Source organism: Lontra canadensis, unplaced genomic scaffold (genome assembly GCF_010015895.1).
Source record: "Lontra canadensis isolate GAN:19392208 unplaced genomic scaffold, GSC_riverotter_1.0 scaffold58, whole genome shotgun sequence".
NCBI classification, from domain to species: domain Eukaryota; kingdom Metazoa; phylum Chordata; class Mammalia; order Carnivora; family Mustelidae; genus Lontra; species Lontra canadensis.
The window spans coordinates 3,372,993-3,388,355 of NW_022631052.1; the positions used below are offsets into that span (position 1 = coordinate 3,372,993).

The 15,363-nt window shown below is 42.8% G+C and overlaps 1 protein-coding gene across 1 annotated transcript in view; it reads right to left on the reverse strand.

Moving 5' to 3' along the window:
* Positions 1–15,363, reverse strand: part of FBXW8 (F-box and WD repeat domain containing 8) — a 121,364-nt gene that overhangs the window by 90,536 nt on the left and 15,465 nt on the right. The window contains exon 2 of the mRNA XM_032876194.1: positions 14,824–14,928. Coding sequence (XP_032732085.1) covers positions 14,824–14,928 — 105 coding nt within the window. The remainder of the gene's footprint in view (positions 1–14,823; positions 14,929–15,363) is intronic.

A 15,363-nucleotide genomic window follows, 5' to 3' on the forward strand; every position in this document is an offset into this window, starting at 1 on the left:
TCTCCCTCCCAATGCCATCTTGTTTCATTTACAAACTTTTTATTTTTAAAGGTTCATTTACTTTATCTGAGAGACACCTCTAGGGGTTGTCAGGCAGAGAGTGTCTTAAGCAGACTCCATGCTGAGCCTGGAGCCCACTATGAAGCTCATTCTCATGACCCCAGCCAAAACCAAGAGTCAGATGCTCAACCAACTGCGCCACCCTGGCGACCCATGAGACACACATACTTTAGATTCCCATGCACAAACAGATTAAAAGGATGGAAAAAATATATACTATGCAAACAATACCTGAAAGAGAGCTGAAGTACATATACTAATGCCACTTAAATTTTAGGGGAAAAAAAAAAAGGTTACCAGAGACAGAGGATATTTTTATAATGAGGGCCAATCTATCACAAAGACCTAATCATCATAAACATATATACCTAAAAACAGAGCCCCCATCGGATCACTACGGTTGTATCTTTAGGGTAAATACCAAGCAGTGCAATTGCTGGGTCATAGGGTAGTTCTATTTTCAACATTTTGAGGAACCTCCATGCTGTTTTCCAGAGTGGTTGCACCAGCTTGCATTCCCACCAACAGTGTAGGAGGGTTCCCCTTTCTCCGCATCCTCGCCAGCATCTGTCTTTTCCGGACTTGTTAATTTTAGCCATTCTGAATGGTGTGAGGTGGTATCTCATTGTGGTTTTGATTTGTATTTCCCTGATGCCGAGTGATATGGAGCACTTTTTCATGTGTCTGTTGGCCATCTGGATGTCTTCTTTGCAGAAATGTCTGTTCATGTCTTCTGCCCATTTCTTGAATACAAGAAGCAAAATGTGACAAAACTGAAGGATGAAACGGACAACTCAACAATAGAAAGAAATTCTAATACCCAGTTTGAATAATGGATAGAATAAGTAAGTAGAGTATCAACAAGGAACTATAAGAATTAAACAACATACACACACGCACACACGCGCACACACACACACACACACATACAGAATTAAACAACAGTATAGGGGCGCCTGGGTGGCTCAGTGGGTTAAAGCCTCTGCTCTCTTCTCAGGTCATGATCCCGGGTCCTGGGGTCGAGCCCTGCATCAGGCCCCTGTTCAGCAGGGAACCTGCTTCCCCCTCTCTCTCTGCCCGCCTCTCTGCCTACTAGTGATCTCTGTCAAATAAATAAAATCTTAAAAAAAAAAAAAGAGAATTAAACAACACTATAAACCAACTAGACATAAGAGATATCCATAGAACATTTTACTCAACAATTTGAGCATTATTCTCAAGCGCAATGGAGCATTCTCCAGGATAGACCACATACTATGCTATAAAACAAATCTAAGTTCAAAAGAACTAAAAAATTGTATGAAGTATGTTCTTTGACCACAATGAAGTGAAATCAGAAACTGATAACAGAAGGAAATCTGGGAAAATCACAAATGTGTGGAAATTAAAGAACACGCTAACAAATGTTAGCAAGCCAAACCACCAATGGGTCAAAGAAGTTGCAAAAGAAGCTAGAAAATACTCTGCAACGAGTGAAAATGAAAATGTAACATACAAAACCTATGAGGCCCAGTGAAAGCAGTGCTTAGAGGGAAGTATATAGCTATAAACTCATATTTTTAAAAATCTAAAATCCATAGCCTAGCCTACAACTTAAACTAGAAAAAGAAAACTAAACCCAAAGCAAGCAGAAAGAAAAATTACAACAGAAATGAGTGAAATAAAAAAAGAAAATGGAGCAAATAAAAGCTGGTTATTTGAAAAGATGACCAAAACTGACAAACCTTCAGCTAGATTGACCAAAGAGGGGGACAAGGGTGGGGGGTGGGGGAGAATCAAATTACTAAAATCAAGGAAAGGCCATCACTATGAACCACAAACATGAAAAGCTTTATAAAGGAATACTATGAACAATTATATGCCAACAAATTAGATAGACTAGATGAAATGGACAAATGCTTAAAAAAAAAAAAAAAAAAACACACACCAAGTACTAAAGTTAACTTATGAAGAAACAGAAAATCCGAACAGCTCTGTAACAAGTGAAGAGGTTACCCTGTTAATAAAAAACAAAACAAAACTCTGCACAAAGAAAAGCCCAGGCCTAGATGATATCACTGGTGAATTCTAGACGTTTAAAAAGAATTTTTTAAAGTGGTTAAAGCTAAATTAAAAGAAACTTTTAAAGAATTCTACCAAATGTTTAAAAAGATTAATGAATAACCGGTAATTCACGAACTCTTCTAAAAAATATAAGAGGGAACATACCTCAACTCATTCTACGAAGCCAGTACTTCTGATACCCAAACCAGACAGACTGCACAAGAAAACTACTAACCAATATCCCTGACGAATATACACAAAACTGAATCCAGCAATGTACAGAAAGGGTTATACTTTATGACCACATACAATTTGTCTCGAATACAGGGTCAGCCAAACATACAAACATCGACGTGCTATCCCGGTGCTAGGATGAAGGGCCAGAACACATGCAGTTCTCAAAGATTAATAAACAACGTAAAATTAAAGGGAGTTCTTTACATTCAAAATAAATGTGTACTGTACAAAAGAGTTCCAAGTGGAGTGCCTTTATATAACGTCCCCAAGGAGACCTAAAGTGATATGGATACGGATCTGATCAAGTTTTCAGGAACATGCTTCAAGATCACCTGCGTTATCCAAGAAGCAGGATGGTGTAATAGGAAACCAGTTACACGGAGCCTGGGTGGCTTAGTCGGTTAAGCGTCTGCCTTTGGCTCAGGTCATGATCCCAGGGATCCCCCATGATCATCCCACATGATCCCTGGGATCAAGCCCTGCATCGGGCTGCCCGCTCAATGGGTAGCCTGCTTCTCTCTCTCTACCACCTGTGCTCTCTACTCAGCAAGGAGTCTGCTTCTCCCTCTGCCCCTGCTCCTGCTTTCTCTTTCTCTCACTCTCTGTTGTGCACACTCTAATAAATAAAATATTTTAAAAAATAAAATAAAAATTAAATTTAAAAAAAAAAACAGTTACACTTGTGAAAACAAACAAAACCCAAGACCTCAGATTCTGTTGTCCGGTCTTTCACTAGTTAGCTGTGGTATAATGACAAAGTCATTAAGCTTCTCTGTACCGCTTTCATGGGCCTCTTTCCTCCTCACTGGTGGGGAGGAATCAGACATCCTGAAATGTCCATCACAACACCAAAGTCTGACTTTTGGAAAGTGGTTTTCTCACCCTTAAAAAGTGAATCATCATACTCCACCACCAGCAGAGCGGTTGTGCATCTCCAAGAGCTCAAGAAAAGGACCCTGCAAACAATTGTTTACTCATAGGTCGCACAGTACTACAGATCACACTGACAACACTCCAGGAGGCACAAATTCATTATAAAATCATGCTGTTCCAGGGGCACCTGAGTGGCTCAGTCAGTTAGACACCCGACTCTTGATTTCGGCTCAGATCATTGTCTCCAGGTTGTGAGACTGCACCCTGCATTGGGCTCCCTGCTTTTTTGGGGGTTGGGGGGGTCTTCCTGGATTCTGTCTGCCACTCCCCACCTCCCCAAGTAGCTCACAAGTGTTGCTGCTCCAATTACTTTGAGGAGTCCATTGGCTTCCTTGTGTTTTTAAAAATAACTTCTATTAAATTGAGAATGGGTTTCCACTTGCTCCATGGCAGCAGAAAGAGGTTAGCTTTTGGGAAGTAAAAATTAGAATCCAAGAATTCAGATGGTTTCAGTGTCAAAATTTCTGATTTTCCATCTCAAGCAAAGTATATGAAGAACAATTATTATTACAATACCTTACTCAACTAAAAGTATGTCAAAGCAATACTGATCTACAGAACATTCTAATGGTACATGAAAATTCTGGCTTCCTGCGGGCATGCAAGCTCCAGGTGCAACAAGCCATCACATCAGCAGAGTCATCTTCCCTGTAGGCATGGACACTGTGCATGGCAGCCCCAGCATCAGAAGTTAGGGCAGGTAGCATAAAGAAGTGCAAGGCTTCCATCACTTTGCTGAACCAAAGTGCCACCCTGTCATGCTGAAGGTGTCACTCAGGCTCAAGTCTTCAATGGTTTAGAAACTAAAGAAGTAAGAGGGGTCCTGGAGATCAACCAGGAGCAGTTCCCATCACAGGAGGGCAACTCCTAGCAGCCCTGGTTGGTAAGCGGCTTCTGCAGAGAGCTGAGCTGACCTTCCAAATCAGTCCGATCCATTGCAAAGCCGTCTGGCTGTTAGAAAGGGCTTCCTCCCTTTGGTTAGTAAAGGGATTCGCCCATGGCCCTAATTTTGCCTTTCTCAAGAAATCTCTATTCCTTCCTCCACCTGACAGCTTCTCAAGAAGGTGTCTTCTCAAGAAGACACTGTCCTAATTCCCCTTAGTCATTTCACAGGCCTAAATATCACCCATTTCCCTCAACTAACTGTCCTAGGACTAGACTAGTTCCCATACCCCTTATCTCTGAACATACCTTAATACTTGTGCACATGCGGTGTCCCTCTTCAAATGTGATACCCAGCACAAAACAACACTCCAAATGCAGGTTTCAAGTGCCATGAGCAGAAAAATTTTATCAGACGCTAATTTGCTCCTTCAATTGTCGTAAATATCTCATCATGGCAACTAAATTAACAATCCACCAAAGCTTCTACAGTTTATGAAACACTTAAGGCACAAACAAAAATACTATAAACATGCACGGACTTGTCACCCATATAATAAGATATTACTAATAAGTTTGAACCCCTGTGCATCTCTAGGTCTGTACCCTCTCCCCTCCTGTTGGGGTAACCTGAATGTGGTGTCCATCATTCTTCAGAGTTGGTTTGTTTGTTTGTTTGTTTTGGTGGGGGAGAGGAGAGAGGGAGAGGGAGGGATTGAGAGAGAGAGAAAGAGAGAGAGAAAATAGGGGAGGGGCAGAGAGAGAATCTTAAGCAGGTTCCACACTTAGCATGGAGCTCCACACAGGGCTTGATCTCACAACCATGAGATCATGACCTGAGCCAAAAAACTGACTGAGCCACCCAGGTGCCCCCATTCTTTAGTTAGTTGTGGTGTTTTGTTTTTTTTTTTTTTAAAGATCTTACTTATTTGACAGAGATCACAAGTAGGCAGAGGCAGGCAGAGAGAGGAGGAAGCAGGCTCCCTGCTGAGCAGAGAGCCCGATGCGGGGCTCGATCCCAGGACCCTGGGACCATGACCTGAGCCGAAGGCAGAGGCTTAACCCACTGAACCACCCAGGCGCCCCTCTTTTTTTTTTTTTTTTTAAACACAAACTGCAGTTAAATAAAGTCCCACTTCTTACTACTACTCTATTAGATTTTTTAATCTAATTTTAAGTCCCATTTTAAACCCCGGCTCTCTGTACCTACCCCCACATTTTAGAGCATCTTTAAACCCCAATTCTGTCATCTTTTGCATTAACTACTTCTCCCACGGATAAGTCATCTGCAAAATATGGTCTGTGGGCCTCTACCTCTTATTAAAAAAAAAAAAAAGTTAACCAGGATGGGGCTGAGGACAGAGCCCATAGCAAACCACTAGAGCCCTCTCTGCACCCACCCCTTCAGCGGACATGGATCCATTAAGCAGCCCACCCCAGGCATGGCCACAGCATCAGTTACAAACTCACTTAACCACACTGTCATCCCACACTTCTCCATCTGAGGCATAAGGGCATCAAGGAAACAAACCCTGATCTGATCACGAGTGGTCAGGCAAGAAAGAATGGGATGACGACTCTGGAACACTGGAGCTCTGGTTTGGACTAGACAGAACACCATCGTTTGATTTTTTGGCATGTTCGGGCCGCAGCTGAGCCTGCCCCGGACATGAGTGGTGCCTGTGCATCTGCCCATGCCAGGGTGAGTCTGAGAACTAGGCAGTCATCAAGCGCAGACAGGAACAGACCCACGTCAGTGGTGATGGAGCCAGGCACAACTCAAACAGTTCCGGAGCAGAGCACTTCCCTACCAGTCCTCTGGAAGTGAGGGCTAAAGTACCAGAGAAGGGCAAACACACAGAGACCCTAAAGGGTCCTCAAGGGCAGAAAGTACTCACCAAACCCAGGGCAGCTCACTCTGATCTTGGGATGCCAGGAGCCTTTTTTGGGAAACATCATGAAATGTAAAATTTTATAAAAACCATGAAATGTTAACTGGATGAAAGACTCAGAGTAGCTAAGAGATCATATAACTGGTAGGCATTATTGCACAGACCGGCACTTCCCAAAGCATGCTCAGTAGAACAACAACTCCTCAGGGGGCTAATAAGTCACCTTAAAAAAAGGATTCCATGGTCAGATGAATTTGGGGAACACTGGTTTAAAAAAAACCAAGCAGAGGTATTTCGCTGAAGAACTTCTGAGAGCTTTTATAGTTGGCCAGGTGTTGCTGATCTCTCAGAAGGACAGGAGACACTGCATTCCCCAAACTTATTTGGCTCCTGAACTCTTCCTAAGGACGGTCTCAAAAGCCTTAGTGCTCTGCAGACGCAACCTGAAAGAACATTCACGTGGCCTATCGGTGATCAGGTGAAGAGCTGGACACGAAGACCAGCAATTCTCCTCTGCCTGCCAGATACCTTGTGCGTGACCCCCTTCTCCCCCAGGGCAGGGAAGCTACAGACTGGATCCCAAGCCCCATCCCAAGTACAGGACAGTACCTTTAATGCGGGAGTCTAAAAATTAGCTACAGGCTGCTTTTCAGCAGCAGCAGCATTTTAAGAAAATCCAAATCCAATGCTCAGTGACTACAAACTAGAAGATCCCAATTAAATTAAACATTCTGGATGAGTTTTCAGGAGATGTACTAAACCATACAGTCCTCAGCCACTTAAAACGGAGGCACTTTTCCGTGGGACTTTCAAGAAGTCCCAGATAGATTAGACCTTGAGAACACTGGAAGCAGAAAACAGATGTTTCTATTAGCTTCAAAGAAAATGCCAAGTCACTTTAAATAACATGATCTGAAATTTGTATAACAGGGTTAACGGGATGAAAAATGGAGAACAAAAAGTTGATGTTTCGGTGCATCATTCCCACTGCTAACCCCTAGATCACAAGGATTATTCTGTGGAAAGCAATATTCAGGATAAAGTTTAAAACCCTGGATAACAAACAATCATCTCTTTGAGGGATTCAGAAAAGCTAGAGGTGAGAATTACTTCCAAAAAGGGATCAGGACTGTACCTACAATTAGATATTAAACGCAGAAATGTGCCAACAATTTCTTTGGCAAACTGTAAAGGGAGGGTGCCTTTGCTCTCCCCTTCTTTTAAAGGGGCACAAAAGTGACAGGCTCTAAGAATGTCTTATAATCCTGGGGGAAAAAAACAAAAACAAGAAACAAGACCTAGATAAATTTTCACAATTTTAAAAGCATCTCACTGAAAGGAAAGATAATAGTTTTGATTTCTTATATTATATTAAATCTAGCAAGTTTATAAGCTTGAATTTTCCAAAGGCCTAATGGTCTTTCTTTAATAAACTAGGATTGGAACGGCCCTGCCCAATAAGAGCCCCACTGAGTGAGCCTCAGCTGTGAGAATTTGCTAATAAAAGTGTCTCCAGCATTTTGCTTTATAGCACCACTGTGAATTGCAGCATTTAAAAAAAGGGAAAAAAAAAAAAAAAAGCCCTTGGCTCCAAAACTAGCTTTATTAACTCTGCCTGGATTAGGGTTACCAGTGAGGCCCACAACAGAGGGAAACACTCATTGTTCTGGTTACATGTCCACAAATCAAGTCTATTTTGTGAGGACATACCATGTACAGACAGTTCCACATACACTCATTAGCTCGATTTCCTTATTGCCTTTCTCCCCATTCACTCTCGATTCTGCTCACTTTCGCCCCAACCATGCCATGGATTCTGGTTAAGGTCACCAGTGATCTCCAAGTTGCTAAACCTGGCGGTCATTTCTCAGTCCTATTTGACTACAGGTGACACTTAATACCGCTGATCACTTTTTCCTCCTCGAAAAGGTCATCCCTTGGTTCCAGGGGAACATGTGTTCTGGGTTTCTTCCCACATCACAGGGAACGCCTTCTCCAACTCCTCATCTTGGCCTCTAACCACCATGATGTGACAGAGCTCAAATCCTAAGTCCCCCTCCATCTACACTCACTTCCCTAATGACCTCATCCAGTTTCCTGGCTTTAAATTAAACCAATGATGTGGGGCACCTGGGTGGCTCAGTTAAGTGTCTAGCTCTTGATTTCAGCTCAGGTCATGATCTCAGGGTCGTGAGATCAAGCCCCACATCAGGATCCGTGCTCAGCAAGGTATCTATTTGCGATCCTCTCTCCCTCTGCCTCTCCCCTCAGAAATAAATCTATAAAAATATATACATACCAACGATGTACTGCTAGCTCCCAAATTTCTCTAGCCTTACAGCCCACTACTGATCTTCCCCCCAAACTTTCTCATCTGTCTTCCCTTGTCAGTAACAACAATTTCATTGGCCCAGTTGTTCAAGCCCAATACCCTGGAGTCCCAGTTGACTCCTCTTTCTCTCCCTATACCCAGCCCCGTCAGCAGCCCTGACTTGATTCAATGCACTCCAAGCTACCATCTTCTCGTCTGGGTTAGTTCAGTAGCTTTCTCACTGGTCTCCCTGGTGCTTCCTTGACCCCCTTCGCTCTGGTCTCCACATAGCAGCCCAAACGATCCCTCTCAAAAGGTAAATCAGACCTTGTCACTTCTCAGCTCAAAACTCTTGAATGGCTTCCGACCTCTTTTAGAATAAAAGTTCAGGTTCTTTTAATGGATTTAAGTGCCTTTTCCCATTTTAACTATTTCTTCTTCCTTTTCTCCCCACCTGTTCTTCATACCCTCACCTCTATTGGTTTCTTATTGATGCTCTAACAAATTATCACAAATTTAGCGGATAAGAACAATATAGGTGTATTTTTTTATGGTTCTGGAAACCAGAAGTCTAAAAACCAAAGTACAGTGGCAGGGCTGCATTCCTTCTGGAGGCTTCGGGGGAAAACCTGTTTCTGTCTCCTTTCTAGCCTCTGGAGGCCACATTACATTCCTTGACTTTGTGGCCCCTTCCCTCATTTTCAAAGCCAGCAACACAGCATCTTAGCTTTGACCTCCAGCCTCCCTCTCATAAGGAGCTTTGTAATTACATGGAGACACGTGGATCATCCATGATAACCACCCCATCTCAAGGTCCTTAACTTCCTCACATCTGCAAAGGCCCATTACCGTAAGAGGTAACATATGCACAGGTTCTAGGAACTAGGGCATGGACCTCTTGGCTAAGAGGCATTATTGCACCTGCCACATCCTAGGCACTCTGACCTTCTGCTATTTCTCAAGCGTAACAGGTGCGCTCCACCTCTAGGCCTCTCCGCTTCCTACTCGCCTCTGCCAAAGACCTGCGGAGCTTCATTCTTCCCTCCTTTGCCCAAAGGTCACCCTCTCTGTGAAGTCTTCCACATCACTTCTGTGGGCTTAGAGTTTCTCCATAGCACCTTCTACCATCTGAAACACATACTGCTTAACTGGGTGCTTCCTGCATAGACAAGAAGCTCTGAGAGGGGAGTTTATGTCCTGTTCTCTGCTGCACTGTTCCAGACTCGTGCATGGCACACAGCAGGCCCCATGAATAGCTGAATGAGGTGGAAAAGTCCAACTTTGAAAAATTCAACACTTAAACTGCAATGTTTTTCACTGTTCAGCTTCTTGCATCTACTGCCCTCAAAAGGCTCAGACTTTCTTATTAAATACTACTTTTTGCTGTTTTTCCTTCTTGTAAACTTTTTTAATGATAGACCACTTCAAGCACACAAAAAATGAAGCAAGCAGTGTAAACAACCTCACGCCCCCAGGACTCAGTTCAAATAATTATTGAGGCGCTGCCATTCTTCTCTCATCTAGCTCTCCATCTTCTCTCCCAGAGTGGCTGCTTTTGTCACCCCATTTTTCAGTTTTTTAAAAAGATCTATTCATTTATCGGAGAGCACGCACACACATGCGAGCAACCAAGGGCACGTGAGCAGGAGGGCTGGAGGGAGAGGCAGAGAGAGAGTCTCAAGCAGACTCCCCACCAGGAGCGGAGCCCAGTGTGGGGCTCAATCTCATGATCCTGAGATCCTGACCTGAGCCCAAACCAAGAGCCAGACACTTAACCTGACTGCACCACCCAGGCGCACCCCCCCTTTAAAGGAGGCAGCCATGACAAGCTGGTGAATTAAAAAGAAACCTCTGAGGATACCTGAGTCCCAAGCAGGCACGTATTTCCCTTGGAGATGGGGTCAGGTGGCAAAGCAGAGAGAGAAGAATGAAAAGAACCCTGCCAGCAGTTACCTTTTCAGAGTTAGGTCGGTTACTGGTGGTGGGGGTGGGGGGGAGGTCATTCCAGCAGCACCTGACTAGAGATTTCCAACTTTAAAGACTTCATGAAGATCTTTAGCTAAATAAAACCTCAGATTTTACTTGCTTCTATTTGGAGATCATAAGATCTCATTTTCCTTAAAACCCGAGCTATCAGAGGCACCTGGGTGGCTCAGTGGGTAGAGCGAGTGACTCTTGATCTCAGGATCACAGGTTTGTATTCCACGTTGGATGTAGAGCCTACTTAAAAACTTGAAATATTGGGGTGCCTGGGTGGCCCAGTTGAATCTGATTTCTGATTCAAGCTCAGGTATTGAGCTCAGGGTTGCGAGTTCAAGCCCTGCGTTGGGCTCTACACAAATGGAGCCTACTTTAAAAAAAAAAAAAAAATCAAACAAAAAATATCATAATCTAATATAGTGGGCTTTATTTACAGATTTATTTTGGTAATACCTACTCCTTGTTTGTCAATTTTACCATACATCTTAAGTTTTTAACCTCCAGCTCTACCCCATTTTTCTTCATTGCTTCCCTTATGCACATTTTTCTACTTCTTACTTGAAAAATGTGACACTGTTACCTATACAGCTAGATTTCTAAAGCTATACTTTAGGAAACAGACATAAAATGTGAAACAAATGAAAATTAAAATAAGACAAAATTGGGACACCTGGGTGGCTCAGTGGGTTAAGCCTCTGCTTTCGGCTCAGGTCGTGATCGCGGGGTCCTGGGATTGAGTCCCGCATCGGGCTCTCTGCTCGGCAGGGAGCCTGCTTCCCCTTCTCTCTCTCTGCCTGCCTCTCTGCCTACTTGTGATTTCTGTCTGTCAAATAAATAAATAAAATTTAAAAAAAAGTAAGACAAAATTATAGAGATGAAAACAGACTGGTGGTTGCGAGGGACTAGGGATGGGGTAGGGGCAGAGATGGCCAGCCCATAAGAGGGAGCACAAAAGATCCTTGTGATGAATGTTGTGTACTTTTACTGTGTGGCCACATAAATCCACACCTGTGGTAAAAATGGGCAGAACTAAATACATTCAAAATAAATGTATGTAAAGCTGACGAAATCAGAGTTAAGCTCTATGGACCGTACTAATGTCAGTTTCCTGGCTTTGATATTACTCTGTATCCAAGATATTGCCAAATGAGAGAACCGGGAGAAGAGAACACAGGACCTCTCCAGACTATCTTTTCCAACTACCCATGAATTTATAATTATTTTTTAAGGTTTTAAAAATTACTCTTAGTAAATCCTAAAACCATTACTTCTCAGAATTACAATTCCTATTGTAATATAACAGCAGACTTACTCTTCCAATTAAAAAAAAATTGTAATTTTGAACTCAACAATTTTGTAATTGTTATCTGCTTAAAAACATTGTCTTTTAGAGAACCAGGACTCCGTGGGCATACACACACACAAAACCATAAAAATATAAGTAGCAAAATGATAAAGCTGTTCAATGAATCGCCCAATGAATAACTTGGCTTACTAAAAGCGACACTGTTTTTTAAGACATTTCAGCATGAAACACTCCCACGGGGACACTAAATCCCGCAAGAGACAACTATTGATAGCAAGGAGCTAGGAAGGTCAGCATCAGAAGTACACAAGGACCACAAACAAATGCAGTGGGACTTTAGTTCTGAAAGCTTAAAACCTACAAAGCAGAAAACAAAGGGATGCAGAAAGGAGACAAAGAGTAAAATCACTTCTCCAGCATACTTTGTGGCATAATTAAATCTCAAGAAGTCCTTCCCAATCCAGGTTCCTTACTGTTAGTCAGTTACCAATTTGGCATAAAGATCTAAGCAAACAAGTTTTCTCCAGGGCACACATATAGTTCATGGTGCCAATTCTACTGTAACTGGCCCAATTTCACTAAAATCCCAAGGCGGCTTGATTAAAAGAGAAGAGACAGAGGGACAGACAGAGCAAGCCCCCTCTAAAAATCAAATCATACAGCAGCAGGACATTTCACTCAACAGAAGGACTTTTTCCCTGGTTTTAAAAGTAAAAACACCACAAGAAACAAATGAAAATGCTATTGATTTTTATTACGTGGTGCTTGTACTTTAATGCTTGAAAAAACAAAGCCAATTCTAAGCATTACCAGCCATCCATTGTCTTCTTCATGCAAAGGCACTATTTAAAAAAAAAAAAAAAAAAAAAAAATCCTGGCTTCACAGATCAGAGCCACCTTAGGGGTTCTGTTTAAGAATATTTTCATGCTTATATGTGTGCTCTAAAAATTAGGCTGAAACGAAAAACAAAAAACAAATCCAACTGGCCAAAGAGGGAAAAATTCTAGTGGACAATTGGACCACTGTGTTGCAAATTAAACCGTTGACACCTGCAGAATAATCTCACCAGCATGACCAATCTATCCTGAAATGCAGCCCCCTTGTACCAAAAGGGGGATCTCTTCTTCCACTAGATCCTATCTTTCACTGATAAACTCTTTGGATGAGAAAACCAGCAGCAGATGTGAAAGCCACATGGCCCTCTACAAAGCAGGAGAGCAAAAAGCAGTGTTAAAAGAAAGGATTCCTTAAACAGCCGCTCCCTATCAAGAATGAAGATTTTATCATCTAATGCTGACTTTGTGGAAAGCAGCTAGCTATTAGACCCTGTTCCAAGACTCCAGCTAACAGCATCAGGCTGAAATCCAGGAGTTGGACTCATTTAGCTATACCCTTGTTTTCGACTCTTGGGAACAGGGCCAAAGTGTAAAGTTAGAATAGAACAAATCCAATTTCCAAGGGAAAGAAGAAGACAATATAGGTACTCTTGCTTAATGCACTTGATAGGCTCTGAGCACGGTTTACATTTCAGTACATTTTTATTTAGTGAATTTTAGCCTTAGAATAATTTTTTCCATTATTTCCTGAAGACTCCAGACTCTGCAAGTATTAAAAAATACTTGCTAACACCCCCACTTAATATTGTGGCAATCAAGAATACTAAAAACTTGGGGCACCTGGGTGGCTCAGTCGGTTAAGCGTCTGCTTTTGGCTCAGGTCATGATCCCAGGGTCCTGGGATCAAGCCCTGTGTCAGGCTCCCTGCTGCTCCCCCTGCTTGTGCTTCCTCAAATAAATAAATAAAACCTGAAAAAAAAAAAAAAAAAAGAATACTAAAAGCTCTTTCAAATTCCTATCTAGGTAGAAAATTTTGACTAAGCAAACTGCTTCATATAGTATAAAACCAGAAACTTTTTAAAATTGTCCTGTATTTTGTGTGACTTCATTGAACTGCCAGAGGTAGCAAGCTCTAGAGTCTACATTTGGCTACAGTTTGTACCTCTCAAACTGCCTTAATCTTTTTAACTTCACATTTTTAAAAATTTTCAACAAATTTTTTATATTTATTTTTTGAGTAATCTCTATCCCAACCTGGGGCTTACACTCACAACCCCAAGATCAAGAGTTGCAGGCTCCTCTGACTGAGCCAGTCAGGCCCCCCTAGAATTTTAGTACACAGTTCTGGTACCATTCCATTTTACTGATCCCCTTCAAGATGTAGACACTTGTGTAAAAGGCAGTCTGGAATCCGGGGACAGGAAATAGTAGGCACTAGACAAATTAAGTCTTTGGGAGTTATAGACAATGAATACTCTAGTCTCCTCTGGGGAATACAGGTATCCATGAAAACCAAAAGGTCAGCAATCATACATTCAACTTATGAGAAATTATACACTTCACCCATTATACTCTTTACCAAAAAGAAGTGAAAAAGTGACTTAATTTAATGGGATAAATCCTTGCCCCTCAAAGTGTGGTCAAAGCCACACAGGTATTACCTGTTAGAAATGCAGAATATTGGGCCCTACCCCAGACCTCCTGAGTCCAAATTTGCATTTTATCAAGATCTCCTGTGATACATGTACACAGTCAAGTGTGGCCTGGACAGTATGTGCCACCATGCTGCCCCATGGGCATATGCCCCAGAACAAGCAGTAGATGGGGAACACAGATCTGCAATTCCCTCAGGGGGTGTCTGTTCTCACGTGCCTTGCACCTCACGGAGTGGAATTCTTGTCTTTAAAGGGTCATTTGGACAATACGCGTAACACATGACTTCACTGTTTTGTCCCCAGGCTGACCCTCAGCTCCCCACCTAACGACTGGCTTGATTTAACCAAGGGGTGGCATCTTTGCATTAATGCTGAGAGGACATTAACAGCTCAGGCTAAGCTCTATAAAGGCCGAGCAGAGCTGTCGGCCACAGGGCGACCGTAACTCAGATGGCAGGGAGAACAGAGCTCTTGAACAGACGGCCACAAGGAGATAAACACCAAGTGGTGCTATGGAACCCAATCCTTCCAGTTCAAGGTTGCTTTCCCTCAAGGAAAGTTGCCATCCACTTCATTAATTCTTTAAACTTTGCAATTCTGACAAGTCCATCTCTGTTACCCAAGAGCTGCCTGCTCTTGAGTTATAAGTGGAAGGAAATCTGGAATGTTAGTTTACTAATCACTTACCTGTGCACATCTTCCTAGCTCTTTCCTGTCCAGATACTGAAATATATTGATCGCCAGTTCATAAGGCAGTTGGATATCAAAGAAGGGCACATCATCCATTTCATTCTGAAGACAAAGAGAAAAGGGAAGTAAGTTTATAATTCGGAGGTATGAAAATGCTCCTTCAAAGGGCAAAAGATATTCTTGGGCAGGAACAAGAGAGATGCTGTTGTCCCAGGGGGAGCCCAGCATTCTCACTACTCCTCGGAGCAGTCACAGAACCCGAGAGCCACTCCAAATTCTCCCTGCCACAAGCCCACCCTCCTCACATCCACTCAGAAAATCCACAAGACTGTTTCCCATAACACTTCGAAGAGCAGCAGGGGCGCCAGACCACAATCTGGGGTACGCCACAGGAAGCAGCACAAAGGCTGCGGAAAGCTTCTTGGCCTTTGAGGAAAGCTGAGTGGTGGGCAGCTAAGAAAGTGAGCCTTGAAGTCAGAGGGCCATTGGTTCCCCCAGGGCAACTCCTCCTACACCCAGCCTGTGAAGTCAGTGAGC